This window comes from Motacilla alba, chromosome 1A, assembly GCF_015832195.1.
Source record: "Motacilla alba alba isolate MOTALB_02 chromosome 1A, Motacilla_alba_V1.0_pri, whole genome shotgun sequence".
In the NCBI taxonomy this organism is placed as follows: domain Eukaryota; kingdom Metazoa; phylum Chordata; class Aves; order Passeriformes; family Motacillidae; genus Motacilla; species Motacilla alba.
The window spans coordinates 8,553,373-8,568,655 of NC_052031.1; the positions used below are offsets into that span (position 1 = coordinate 8,553,373).

At 38.4% G+C, this 15,283-nt stretch overlaps 1 protein-coding gene across 3 annotated transcripts in view; it reads left to right on the forward strand.

Annotated features, from left to right (window-relative positions):
- Nucleotides 1-15,283, forward strand: part of SEMA3D (semaphorin 3D) — a 144,497-nt gene that overhangs the window by 101,655 nt on the left and 27,559 nt on the right. For all 3 annotated transcript variants that reach the window (XM_038153514.1, XM_038153515.1, XM_038153513.1), the window contains 3 exons: nt 6,232-6,346; nt 6,838-6,907; nt 8,697-8,841. In XM_038153514.1, the coding sequence (XP_038009442.1) occupies nt 6,232-6,346; nt 6,838-6,907; nt 8,697-8,841 (330 nt within the window). The remainder of the gene's footprint in view (nt 1-6,231; nt 6,347-6,837; nt 6,908-8,696; nt 8,842-15,283) is intronic.

The window sequence follows — 15,283 nt, forward strand, 5'->3', positions numbered from 1 at the left end:
GCGAGACATTATGACATAAGAATGTGAACTTCTGAATGGCAAATTCAAGCTTATCTGTTTATAAAGAAACCAGTTTATCCCAGTGCTGGATATCATAGTCCTCCAGTTTCACAGTACTGTCAATCTGTTAAAATCATATGAATTCTGATTTCCTGTTTGACATTAGTTGCATGGTCCATTTAATTACTTGACTTGCCCTCATAATGGAGAATGCTGCCTTTGATAACCTGAAGATTTTGTTCTCTGTCTTTTTATATATTTCTTATGTATGTATATAATATAATTTGTATTATGCATGAAAATTTAGATGAGGGGTAAAGGCAAGTCAAACACACTGGAATAAACCATGTACAATTTACACTCAAAATTTTAAGTAGATTTTCTGGAGAATCCCATAAAATATTTTATTTCTTCATCCATTACACTTTGCTAACTTCAGATTCCCACTGAAGTTAGATTGAATAGCCTAGTGGTGGATATAGTAGAGTAAAGTACATTTAATTTGTGGCAGCATTTGGACAGTTTAGGGGAAAATTCTTAATACCAGTACACCTGCTAGAGATAATCTGAGCAGGATTGCTGCATGGCTTTAAGGTAAAATGGTACTTAGTTTTATTCTTTTATTTGTCCCAAGCCATCCTTTTTTTTCCCTGAGCCTGTTAAGTTTCTGGATTTTGGGGATTTTTTCATGGTATATTTAGTAACAGTCCATAATTTTTCTTTGTTGTGTAGTTAGATTTTCCAGTCTGGATCCCATCCAAAGATAATTTGGTAGAAACTTCTGGCTGTGATGTTTAAATATTTTCCAAAATAAAAATCAGCATTTTTCATGGTGAACCAAAAAGTTAATGCGTGCTCAGTGTACTTTTTCAATGAAATAAAAACAAACCTGGTTGAGGAGCAGGAACTGAACAGAGTCCCCACCTCATTGTCAGATGGGAACTGCAAACACAGAGAAGTAACTTCCCCAAGTTTACTTGATGTATCCATAGGAAAGCAGTCAGAGTTCTGAAGTCTGTTGTGCCTTCTTTCTCTTGCTTATAATTCAAGTGTGTTTTTATTCTCTCTCAAGTCACACTTCATGTCTAGCTTGATGTTTTCACCCATAGCCTGATGATATCACAAGAGGGAGGAATCTTTATCTACATTCATATGGTTAAGACAAGAAATTTTGCACCTGAATTCCTGGAAGAGCAATTTAACTTTCCTGTGTTTGGTTGGTACCTAACAGAGTTGAGTGGGGACAGAATATGTAAAGTAAAACAAAATAAGTATAGAAAGAACTGTGAACCTGAGGACGGAAGTTGAAAGGAGACTGTTGGCTGTTTCCCCATTTATAAAGTCAGCTACATGGTTGGAGTTTTTTTCCTCCGTAATATAAGGCTTTACTTCAGGGAATGCCATTTGTTTCTGGTAGCTTTGTCACATAGCTAAGCTTCAATAAGAGAAAGGCTCCAGGGCCTTTTGCAGTTTCAGCACTTTTCCTCTCTGTTCTCCAACATTTCCTTTTATTCAGGCCAGGAATTCTCTTTGGGTAGTCCTTTTGCACATCTTGCCACTGGCTGTAATTAATAACCTGCTTCTAGAAATTCCACTCATTGTCTTTTTTCTTTTTTCTTCTTCTTTTTTTTTTTTTTTTCTTCCTTTTAGAGGCTGTTCAGGATAATTACTGTCTTTAAAGTTTTATGAATCACAGTGTTTGACATCTTTGATGTAGACTGATTTTTCAGATAACTGCACTTTTTGTTCTAATGTTCAATTTGTCACTGTTACTTACAAGCAAATAAGAGATTTAAATCGCCAAAGATGCAGATGTTCTTTAGTTTCGTTGCCATCTGTTTTCCTGCCTACTGGATTCCAAGACTAACATTTGTTCATTTTAATGAAGCTGTATTTATATAGCATACAAGATACAACAGAATAGAAAATAGATGCAACAGAAAGTCTTTAAATTGATTTTTAAATCACTTGATCATAGAGCAGTATCTTTTCTGATGGCTTTTGTTCTCATGTGAACTTATCTTTAGCTAGATGGTTTGAAAAACCCATTGTTTTGCTTAATTGCAAATAAATTGCAGATCTGAAAACTGAAATTTCTGAAACTCCCAAGAGAGGTGCATGACATGACCTTAAATTACTTCACAAAATTTACACTGTGCCATTTAAACAGCAGTCTTCCTGAATGTCAGAAAGCCATACAATTACCTATGCTCATGGAAGTGGGATGTCTGATATTTGAATTCTCAATGTAATTTGGTAGAAACCTGATTTCTCACTCCAACAAATTTTTTTCTGCAACCAGCTCAGTGAAAAGGGATGAAATTTTAGGATTTCTGTAAATAAGAGTCTGCCTGATTTATTAAAGTCCTATTGGATTACTTTCCCGTTTATTTAAGTAATTTGTAGTTACAATTTTTTGTGATATTTTGAGGTAGTATTTCCTCAACAGGTGACAGACTGAGCAGCCCCCCTTCTAGCTGGCAATTATCTACATTTCTAAGTCAGGCAAGCACAAGTAACCAAGATTTTACAGGCACTTGTTTCTGTTAAAAAGAAGGTATTTGAGGCAGAAGTGTTGGTATTTGTTACAGCTTGTGAGATTACAAAGCAGTAAGTGCTAATTAAAGCTTTATTTATATTCAAAATGAAATATGCAGTCCCTAAGTGCCTTCATCTGTCCAGTAACAAAGTTTATAGTAAACACAGCTAATCCGGTGTGCTTAGAAGTGATATTTTGGGAGATAAGATTTCAGATACTCAAGGCTGGTTGGCTGTTACAAGATTAGCCATATTTTTGGAATGAAGGGCTTGTTAATGCTGCCTTCCCCTTCTCTCAGCACTTAAATTTATCTTGTCTCCTTGTCCAATCTCCCTGAAATATTTAGAGTTCTTTGTATTCAGACCATATCTCTTGTCAAAAATCATTTCAGTATATCCAGTTAATTACTTACACAGGCTTGAGGCAAACCTTTGCTTGGTATAAATCAGCTGAATGGGCTTCTTAGAAGTCTATGACTTTGTGTTAAATCCTGACTTCTGTCCACCTGTGCACTAACTGGACTTTGCTTCAGCGATTTTCACTCTTCCATACATTTCTTCTAATCCACTGGCTACCCAGCCTGTACACCCGACTGTGTTTATGTCCTGCTCTACAGCCAGCTCACAGCATTTGAGCACATCAGTGATTCATTCCAGACTGCTACTACTAAATAATCTCTTTGGCAAAAGAGACTGTCTTCTTTCTGTAGCAGCCCAGTCCCAAAAATAACTTGGGCCAGTATTTCCTTTGTGCAGCCTCTCAGAGGACAATAGTCAGGAATTATGAGGGTCCAAGGAATCTCCACCAGAGTGGGTAGATACAATGCAAAGTGAGCGAGTACCTATCAACATGGTCTGAAGGAAAGGAGGACAATTGCGTGTCCTCCAGCACCTGAAGCCTCAAGATGGGTCAAAGACTGACCTAAAATGCACCAAAAAATAGTATGAGGAAGGAAGGGGTGCCCTTTCTTAAAAAAATAGACATTTGCAGAGCTTAATAAGATAAATACTATTTGAGACTCGAGGAGCAAAGACGTACCTAGACTATTTATAGTTTCTGAGCCTCCTTAATCTGAGCTGAACTAATTCTGTATCTAGATAAAATCACAGCCTTTGTCAGTTCTTGCACTTTCTCAGTCAAACTCAATGAATCCTGGGCATGTTATAGGAAAGGAAAGACACTGTATTAAACAGAGATGACGTATAGAATTGAGGAATACTATATGTCTACTGATCCAAAAAATCCCCCAAAACCACAAACAAAAATATCTTCAAAGTAAAATGTGCTTTTTATTTCGCTCAGCCGTGGCAGTAGGAAGAAGCATGTTGAAGGATATGTCAGCATATTATATGTGCAACTGTCTAATTCAGTGAAAGGTCTTTTCAGTCTCTCTGCACCATAAATTTGTCACTTTCTGGCTTCAGAAGGACTTGGTAGCTCTTAGAATGCTGACTGGTCACTGAATCCCCTTTGCTCCATTATAAAGTGCATAGTGTTGCTTTGGCAGCCTTTGGATATGTAAAGCACACCTAGTGAATGTCTGTTCTAATGTCTCTTAAATTCTAATAACATGGTTAACATCATGTCCTGGCTTGAGAGCAAGCAAATATGGATACATCTTAAATCCATATATTTTTTACTTTAATGCACATAGCATTTACTAAGATTGCTTCCTTTGAGCACAATGTTTGGTTCACACTGCTCTCTAGCAACTCAGTGGAACTACTGATACATTTAAAATGTGCATTTGTGAAAATGCTGTGGTGGATCACAGCTTAAGGTTGGTAAAACACAAGTACATATCTTCCCATCTCTTGCAGAAGCTGAATGCTGCAGTGACAGGAGTAGGAACTAGACAAGGGTCCTTCTTCCATTCCAGCCCCATCACTTGCTCCTTGCTTTCTTCCTGTTCTCAGATTTTAGTCAGGTAGCTAGAGACATCTCATCTCCTATGGTGCTGCACTGCATCCACCAGAAATCAAAGTGGGAGCCCTGCAATATGAGATTTGGTTAGCTAATCTGAATTGGCAGAGGAAGGAAAAGCTTAACACTTCTTGCTTTTTAACATTCTTTGTTGCATCTTTGTAGTTGTTTGGTTTCAACTACACCACAGGGTCTGTTTGCTCTGCCTTTGAACAGAACACACACATGCAGAGGTGTTTTTTTTTTTTTTTTTTGCTATTTGCTTCAGGCTGCTAATTTTGACACCTTTGTAATAAATCTGTTGGGTAGATGCAAAGCTTCAGGCTTGGCAGAGCCTCAGGAAATCAAGAGAGGAGGCAGCAATTCTTGTAAGAGCAGGAGTTCCAAAGGCCATATATTAACAGGAATCATTTCCAACTGAGCTAATCTATTTGAAAGTAGCAGGTACATGAAAAGAAAAAGTAGTTCGAATGCATTACCAGAGAAGTGTTACTCCTTGTGAAGTGATTTCAGGACTTAAAACCATCTTTCTGAATGCCTGTAGTATGTATGATACAGCCCTAAGGGCCAAATGAAATCTGTGGTGATGACATGTAATTCCCACCACCCAGTGTTTCCTACTCTGGCTGGTTCTATGCCTTCAGATTGCAAAGTGAATTAACAAAAAAGTGATTTCTCCTAATGAATCTGAAGGGGCCAAATATTTATGGCTAAATTTGTGGTCCTTAAACTTACAGCACAGATCCCCTAAGCTTCAGAGTTTATAACTGAGGGGAGTAGGCACCTTCCTGGGATCATTTAGAACCTACAGCTGGGAGATTACTGCTGGTGATAACATTTCTTTTAAGTGTTTCAGTTCTTGGTTCCTGCTGGTATATCATTGCCCTTACCATTTTTAGGATAAAGAGTTCTGGGGCTCAAATAGCTTTGCAGAACCTAAATAGTTTTGTTGTTTGGAACCAGTAGGGTCCTTCATGTAGTCCATGGAAGAAGTACATGAGCAAACTCCTAGTTTGGCTTCTTGAAATTTAAATCTTCTAAAATCTACTATCCATACACCTCTGCTGATCCAAGTCAGTAGAAGGTCACTTACCCTTCAGAAAGGTAATACCAATTTCAAGTGATGCTTTATAGATTTTTTTCTTTCTCCAGTGGCTAAAGGAAATTTGGGCAAGCATGGTTATGTTTTGGAAACCCATAGTAAAATAAATGAAAAAAAATCCCTGTTGCAGGAGGACAGACTGATATCTCTGTAACAATGATTATTAGAATAATATGACTGGTTTTGCCTGGAATGCATTTTTCTCTGTACTGTGTACACAAAAAAACCCCCAAAAAACAGTGCAGTATTGACATTGTAAGCTCCTGATGAATATAGTTTTCCTTTTTTTTTTTTTTTTTGCAAAATCTATCCAAAAACTTTGAAGAACAACTGATTATAAAAATTAGCCTCACAGAGAGCAAGAAATCATGTGGTATGGATATTCCAGTTAAAAAGCTGATGAAGGAACTTCACAATCAGTTTTGAGTATAATTAGAAAATTTGAGTTGCCCTCTCTCTGAGCTGATAAGTAACTATAGAAACTCCTTATAAAAAGGCTCCCCTACACTCTTTTAGGAAAAAGAAAATGAAAAAAAAAAAGATTTTTATGCTGTTGTGGTTAGAGCCAGCTATGGAATCAGACAGAAGATGCACAGCCCATATTGTGCTGTCATGTGTTAAAACCCTTACTTTTTAATATTCAAGAATTTCATTTTATTTTTGTTAGAATGACATGGGAGGCCAAAGAAGCCTAATAAACAAGTGGACAACTTTTCTGAAAGCCAGGCTTGTGTGTTCCATACCTGGTCCTGAAGGGGCAGACACACATTTCGATGAGTTGCGTAAGTTGATTTATCTTTAATAATTTATTTTGACGTTAGAATTACCTGCTTTTGTTGGATTTTTTCCCCCTCTGGTTTATAGAAGCACTATGTCTTGTTTTGATTTTGCTCTTCTTCCAAACCATGCTAGTAATACCTTTTCTGACTTCAATCAGAAGTCCCTGGCTATAACTAATATTGATCTAATCAGAATTACAGTTTTTTTTCCCTTTCCCTCCAAAAGCTGGAAAGTAAAAATCTGATTTGGTATGAAACCTACACTATCTGCAAATGAACATGTTTCATAATATTGCTACAAATTCACTTGACAGAAATTAAAATTCCAATAAAAATAAAACCTGGTTATATTTTTAGAATTTCCTAGTTACAGATGGTTAATGTAGAAATAGTCAGTGAATGCTTGGACTGAAAAATTAAACTAAAAATTAAAACTAAAAAAATTAAAACTAAGCTAAAAAATTAAATCCACAAATATATTTTTCTCATTGCAGAAGATATATTCTTACTTTCTACAAGAGATGAGAGGAACCCTCTTGTGTATGGAGTCTTCACTACAACAAGGTATGTGTTGGGATCATGTTTGCCTCTGAAAAAAAAATGATGAAGATCTTACTCAGAACTTTTATACTTTTGTGTATACTCAGGTCTTCTAGACTAGATCCTGGTTCCTGAGAGCAGTTAGGAGCTGCTGGAATAAGGTTTCCAATGTCCAGGCTGTAGTCACTGAGGACAATATTTTTCAGAACTGGAAAGAATAAATTATGTCCCTAAACATTTGTGTGCCTAATTTTTGAGAGTGATTGTAAAAAGTAATGTAAATGAACCAATCAAAAGCAAACTATATTATTTCAACCTCTTCAAGTTGAATTTGTGAATTTCTATATTTATTGAGCAACCAGTAGTTACAATTTTAGGCAAATTATTGGTGTGATGCCTCATTTCTGTAAGCAACACTTTGATGTCAGCTGTTTCTTAGTATCAAAATTCCTCTATAAACTGATAGTTAAGTGATTTTATAGTTCAGAGTTAATGGAAGGATAACCCAACTTTATCTTAGGGGGTTGCACTAATTAATTAATGACCTTTCAGATCATTAATGAGGTGATCTCTATAAAAAGTCAGAAAGAAAATTAAAAATTCTTTCTTTTGTCTCCAGAACCTTTGAATTAAGTGTAAATAATTACTAGCCCAATGCTGACGAGTATGAATACAATGAGGGATTGCCAAGACACTCCTTAATTCAGAAGCAGTTACCACAGTAGTTCTCTAGAATATATAACCACAGAAAAGACTCTAAAATTGAAGTAAATATTGCACAATAAATGAAATGGTTTGAGAAGCAGCTAAAGTACATGCTACTCAGCAACCTGGCATGGTGTTCCTTGGAAAACTGAAATGTTTTAGATTTTTTTAGACAAATACATTTTAAAAAGGGAAAATGCATGAAAATTCAATAAATGTTTTTTTTTTATATCTTGTTTTTTAGTCTTTCCAGTGCAACTTTTAATTCTCAGGGACCTCACCTATATCACTAATATGTGGGCGTCCAGATGAGAACACAATGTAAATGAGTGTCCTTCACTGGATAAAATTCTAGTCAAAATAACTAGTAAAAATAAAGCTAGTAAATGATAGCTGGAGACTGTCAGCCACTAGAAAAAATTACACTCTCTCAAGTAGTCCCAAAGGCCAAACCAGGTTTCAACCAAGCAGAGCTTAAAACTCTGACAATGATGCTTAAATTTCTAGCTTTCATATTTTACAGATTCTGTTCTGCTTTAATATATAATTCTGAACTTCATATAAAGTGTTAGCAAGTTCTCTTCACAGTTTAGTTATACAAAAGAATCATTTTCCAGCCTGAGAACCAAGGACAGCATTGCAGCTTCCGGCCCAAAACATATGAACAGTAGGAAATTGAGGAGAGCAATCTGTGAGGATGGGACTTCATAAGCAGAAGCTGTAACTGGACAATTAATGCCAATATGTATATGGACCAAAACTTACAAAAATGTGAAAATTCATGACCGGTCATCCATCTTGGGTCCATCTTGGGTAGAGCCCCAGCTGGGCTCTTGCACTGCTCAAGGTGTATCCTTTAAAGGTTTTTTAATGAAGACCTCCTTTATTCCTTTAACACTGTCTAGCCTCTGTTCCAGGTAGCCTCTCTAGGCATCAGCAGCCGCGACATTAAATATCTGTAGTTAGCAGACCTGTGCTCATTGGTGTTCAGCAGCATACCAGCCGCCAGGTGTGGGATTGATCCCAGCCCCATCAGGGGCTTGCTGACTCCCTGGCTGTGACACCAGGGGTGTTTGCAGCCTCCCCACGTTTGCCTCTTCCCTTGCAGCTCGGTGTTCAAGGGCTCTGCAGTGTGTGTGTACAGCATGGCCGAGATCAGAGCCGTGTTCAACGGCCCCTACGCTCACAAGGAGAGCGCAGATCACCGCTGGGTGCAGTACGAGGGCCGCATCCCCTACCCCAGGCCTGGCACTGTAAGTCTCTCCTTAATTACACACCTCTGGTTTTACTCAAAAGCAATCATGCTTCACACCCCTTCCCAGGCTGGTAATTTGTATTTTCCGCTCAGGATGTTTCAAATTATCCTCTCAAATCTTCCCCTTCTGTTGATAGCTCAAACTTCTACCTACACTGTAAGTATATAAATATACATTTTTCCATGCCTCTGAGATAACATTGTGTCCAGACTATTTCCTGATTGTCTTTCGTATTGTCTCCCACTGTACAGCTATATTTCTGTCTGTTGGGATCACCTCTAAGGCATCAATGTTTCATAAAAAGCCAAAGGACTTTCTTTATATAGTTATCACAGGTTTTTAATCTGTATTTCGATTATCTTCATGTCTCTTAAAATCATTGAGAGACTGTCATTGATTCTGTTGTGTGTATTTGTGCATGTGTTGTGTTTTGAAGTTAAATAAGGAGCTAACTGCTGGACATTTTATGTGATAAAAAGTAAGTGACAGGAAGAAAAGAGAAATTTGATATCTGGAAATACTTTTAAGCCTAATCTCGTAGACTTCAGCTGTAACAGGCCGAAATGAGAAAAAAACTTTGAAAAACTCATTAAAGTTTTCCCACTTGTGTCACAGTATTACATTTGGAAAAGCACGGGCTGACATTACAGATGAGGAAGAAATGGTATTTTCAAAAAACACATCAACTTTAAAAACATCATCACAACTTTAAGCAAATGTTAGTACATAAAATTGTAAAAGTGCAACAATTTTATCTGGAATAGCTCTTCATCCTCTTGGTCAGGTATTCAGTGAACAAGTATTAGGCAGCCAGCCATGAGCTGTCAGTGTTGGACATGGCCTAGAAGCCATGTGGCCATTTCTGCACCATTTCTCTGACCTTACACTGCTGGTGTAACCTTTGCCTCAAGCCACATTATCTAGTTAATTTAGTTCATCTTTTCACACATTTCCTTGTGTCTCTGTGTTTTCTTCTTCATCCTTCCACTGGGCTGAACTGCGTGGTCCAGGCCGATGCTCTTTGTTGCACGTGGTGGTCCCAGTGCTCGGCAGGTCAGGCCCCAAGTGCTGATTCCCTTCTCTCAGCTGAGGATGAGCCTCAGAGCAGCTCTCTCCAAAGACCAGGACAGCTCAGAGACTAATTTGGCCTGCCCATGATCTGCCCTGATGGAGCAAATCTCAACTTATTTGGACATTGCCAGCTTACGCATCTCTCTGTCATGTGAAATACACAGTGCCCCCAAAAAGAAGATTAAATTAAATTTTTTTTTGTGTGAGTGCAACTTCCACGGCTGGTTAAGAAGATCAGATGAATTTAATTTTAGCTACAAAAATGGTGCCAGGGAGAACAATAGCTGCTCCCATGGCATCTAAAGAGATTAAAATAACTCTCTTGAAAAACCCAGAGTGCCCCATAAGGATGAACACTTTGCACAGATAGACAGGTCATAAGCTCATTGCATTTTTGAGTGTATTAGCCATCACATGGTTGAGCTGGGATTCACAAGGAAGGAAACATGCCATGCTGAAGCATGTCAGTGCTGATCTTTATCACTGATTTGAAATTCCATGTTTGCAAGTTTTGTAAAAGTTGGAAAGTTTAAAGATAAATATTTTCTGTAAGCCAGCCCTTAGCTCTCCAACTGCTTCCTTTAAGCACCTGATAACAGCTGTGAGGAAACAGTATCTTAAAAGTCCTTCAAACCTTCATAGTCTGTAGGAGTTTTTCTGACCAAGGACTGAGAAAGGAAGTGGATTTACTGAGGAAAGCTATCAGAAGAAAGATCTCTATCATATTTACTATATGGATAAGGTAAACGTATTGCTGTGTACCTTTTTATCTGTTCCCTTAGTGAGCTGGATTGCAAAATACTTCAGGCTCAGTAGTTTGATGTAGGGTATCCAAATAAGTAGATTCATGCCATACTGTTAGCTTGTGATGGGCTATGTCAAACTTGGACATGAATGGATTTAGGGTGGGATCTGGACAAGCAGTACTGTGCTAAAAGGCAAGGAAAAGAAGCAGCATGAACCTTGAAGACCACTGCAGTGTGAATGCTGAAATGCTCTTTCTTAAAGATTAGTATTGTCATTTTTGTCACTGTGAGGTGGTTCAGGAAAGCTCAGAACAAAGCCAGAGGAATAATCTATCCTTTTTCAAGGATAAATGCTAGAACATTTTTGAAATTTAAGCTCGTCATAAATGTTGCCTACAGTTGGCATAGCTAACACTGCTCTGATTCTGTATTTCCTATACTTTAAGTTACTGGCAAAGTCTAAAAATGGCTATTCTAGGAAATGCATTTCTTTTGGTGGTTGGCTTTGAGAAATGCATTGACTTCCTTTCAGCATTTACACAGAAGCAGGAGTCTGCATACCCTAATTTAACTTTCTGCTCTGCTGCCTTTATCTCCTAAGTAAATAAAGCTGCTCACTATAGAGACTGTGACTGCTTTGATTTTGAAATTTTGACAAAATGCTTCCTGTGGCAATTTGTGTGTGAGATAAACTCCCAGCATGACCATGATATCATGCCTTCGCAATGCTGAGTGGGTTCAGGCAGCAGCAGCCCCTCTCTGCTCATGTCCCTGCGCTGTGACAGGCTCTGCCTGCCCTCTGCTGTCATCAAAACACCCCTGGACACGGTGGCAGGGCAGCTCTGGCACACTCCACACCACTGACACTGCAGCACATGTAGCTCTTTAACTTCTCTTGGTGGTATTAAAGTGCAAGTGGAAATAATGGGAATTGAACAGAGTCAAGGCTTCAAATCTTTTTCCATGTGGAAGGTGAAAATAAAAAGAGACAGAAAGAAAAGCATGAAGCAGGCAGCCCTGACACAAAGGGTGAGTTGAAAACCAAGGGAGCTTTTGCTCTATCTGCTTTGGCTGTTTGAAAAATTGGACTTGCATATCTGCAGCTGTCCCCAAATAACAAATCCAGTTTTATTCCAGTATCTTAGGGTTTCTCTCAGGAAATTATCCATTAATAAAGAAACCATGGAGAACGTCCTTTAAAATGTGTTCTGTATTCTGAAGCAGAGTTTTCATAGTACCCTCCCAGAAATCACAGACTGCATTTGAATAAGATTTTCAGTGAATTAGGAGGAAGAAAACTTTTCCAGTTTATTTATTGAGCTATAGCAATTGCAGTATCACAGCAACTCACAGTGCCCATTTGGAAATTCTGATGGGGCACACAGGAGTCATACTCATTTCACTGATGGCAAGTAAATGTTTTTAAGGTCAGATTTTTAGAGGAATGTCAGTGTTTAAAGTTGCAGATTAACACTCAGTCTGATCTACTGCAGAATGCAGGACTGTTTAATGCTAGCCAAGGCAACAACAAGTGTTTTTGATGGGTCTAGATATCTTACTGATGTGATTTGTCAAAAGATCAAAACAAACATCTGAATGAGCAAAGTAAGAGCCTGACAGTCTGAGTCACTTAAGTACAAGAAGAAGCAGGTCAACATTGCTCTTGTCCATTTGAAGAGTTTAATGTCTCACCTCTTTCTACTCCAGATCTGAATATGGTCCTGGACTCTTGAATTCGTTGTGCTTTCTTTTTATTAAATGAGTTCCTTTACAACCCCTCAGATTTCCCTGTAATCATGGAATGTTAGAATCACAGAATCCACTGAGTTGGAAAAGACCCATTTGGATCATGGAGTTGAACTGGCCCTGTGCAGGGTACATGAGAACGTTGTCCAAATACTAGAACTCTGTCAGGCTGGTTCTGTAACCTCTTCTCTGGGAAGCCTGTTCCAGTGCCTGACCTCTGGGTGAATAACCTTTTCCTGATATCCAACCTAAACCTCCCCTAACTCAGCTTCATCCTTCTTCTTTTCTCTCAGTTGCTTTCTCTCTCTTTCTTCAGTGAAACCTCTTCCTTTATTTCTTCTGGTCTTTCAGTGTGCAGGCTAATCAAGATGTGGTGTCCATTGGGACTTGGCTGTGCCACAGAGAAATACTGCCTGCCAAAAGTCTCCCTTGTCCTCCCTTCCCATTAGTTGTGCTGCTTTAACAAGCTCGTTCATAAAACATGTAAGGTTGCACAGGTTTTCCTTGTTATTTTTAGACTTATCTTCCCCTTTCACCTATCTTATGGGACAGATGGCATTCTTTGCTTCTCCAGTTCCTCTCTCCTTTGATCTCCCTACTGTAAAATGGGGCAGCTTAATTAAGTGAAATGTTTCACTTTATGGCTTTATTTTCCTCAGAAAGCCTCCTACACCTCCTGTTACTTACCAACCTGTTTTCCACAACATGAATCACCTTCCAGCTTGTAACAGCCTTTTGCAATGTTGCAAACCTTGTCACCTTTCCTCATGTTAGAGGTCAGCAGAGAATTGCAAAGTGCCACCTGCAAAGTCAAGTTCACTCATCCAGCTGGTCTCAGCTCAGCTAGCCTCAGATTAATGCTCAATTTTCTCAGCTTTTTCTATCAAGAGCACAGGTGTGTTAAATGGAAAAGCAATACAAACTGCTCAAGAAAAAAACACAAGAACAAATCTTGCACAAACAATGGGATACAACCATTAAAAAAATAATAGGGGACTTAAAATATTTGATTGTTTTGTTTGTGCTTTTTGTTGTGAGGGAAGAGTGAGTTTGATTCCATTTAAAATTGGCACTGTTTGTTTTTCTCCTACAAACCTGATTTGTTCCCCTCACCCCAGCCTTCCTCCGAGCTCACTGAGTAGCTTCAAGGTTACTATGAAAGTCTCCCCACTGAGTCCTTGTAGAGAGAGTCTCCCCACTCTCTCTTAAAGATGAGTCCTCCTGGCACTCATCTTGTAGAGAGCATTAAGGGTTTTTGTAGACATTGTAGACAAATACAGAATAGATTGTGCAGCTCTGATCAGTCTACAGAAAAGAAGTCCCAGGGTATTTAGGCCTCTCAGGAACTGGAGTTTCATCTTCAGTGCATTGGCTATGTTGGAGGTCCCTGTTTAACACAGAAGTGAGAGGATGAAGGTAGTTCCTCTATTTTATCTGCTGTTTGCTTAATGAATCAGTGATAAGACAACTTATTTAGAGCCTGGAAGACTTAACTTATTAGTTACTAGTTTTGTCTAAGATGAGAGGTAATTAACTTATGAAAAGTAAAACAGCTTCAACACGAAGGAGCAAGGAGTTCCCAGGACAAGGGACACCTGCTCAAGGAGGGAAGCCCAGACCAAGACATCTAACTCCCTAGTATGGGAGAGGTTTAAGAAATACTTCACTCTTTCATGTTTCATACTAGATACTTCCAGTACTCACAAGAGTGACTTGCTGGCATGGTTCTCAGTTGTCCTTCTGAAATCCATAAAAATTCCCAGCCTGGACATTATAAAAGCAAGCAGATGTCTACTTCACTCAATATAATCAATCTACCCTACCCCGTAGGTGCTTGAGTCTTAATGTTAAGTGGGTCTCAGGATACATGTGACAAGAAATTTTTAAACTGGGATTTTCAACACACTTGTAATAGAAATCCTTTTGAAGTTCCCAGGGAAAAACATTCTTTTTTTAGTTTGTCAGTAGACACCAGCAGTGCTGAACTACAGATGCATCATTAATGAAAAGGATATGTGTTCACATACCTTATAGCTAGATTCCCTAATAATTGCCACCATTTTAATAGGTGTTAGATCCAGCAGCTCTTACTGAGTTTACTAGATGGTGTGAAGCACTATCCAGTTTGGCAAATTGGAGGTTTATTTAGGAGCCCAGCTTCTGGCACTAGCTTTTGAGAAACTTGGCCACGTTTCCCACATAATGTTAACACAGTCACACTGTATGTCTTAGCATTGTGTGGGATCCACACATCCAGCACTCTGCTAAGCTGCAAATTTAATAACACAAGTGAAAAAAGGAGAAAAGCTTACATATGTGTAGTGGTGTTAATTTAGTGTGTATTTGCTTTTATTTAAGAAAGATTAGCCTTAACTTACCACTGTGTGACCACATTCAGATAGAAATACCAGGTGAGGGAAGAGAAGGCATCTTTGTAGATCACATGGGATCAGGACTTAGTCCAGAGTGATTACTGTCAAACTGAGCTCACACAGAAGGCATTTCAATAAATTTAAGTAACTATTGATTTTTCAAAAGGTTTGTGTCCACAGAGTTTATACAGAAGTTGGGTAGAGATGCCCTTAGCACTTCCAACTCTATTTCTCTTGGGTTTGGGGAATTTTGTTAGTTTGTTTGTTTTGGGTGGTTGTCTTGTTTTGTTTTATCCTTCATTTCTGACACGTATATTTTTATCAAGTTATTTATGGCAGCAAAGGCCTAAGCAACTTCTGAAGAATAGATTATATGGTGAACAAGCTTCTTGCAAAATTCTTGTCTAGTGGTAGAACCTTGACTGATATAATGTGATAAATTTTGTTTGATATCAGCTATCTAGAAGAAGAACATCAAATCTGAGCTGCTTGTTTAGAATTCTC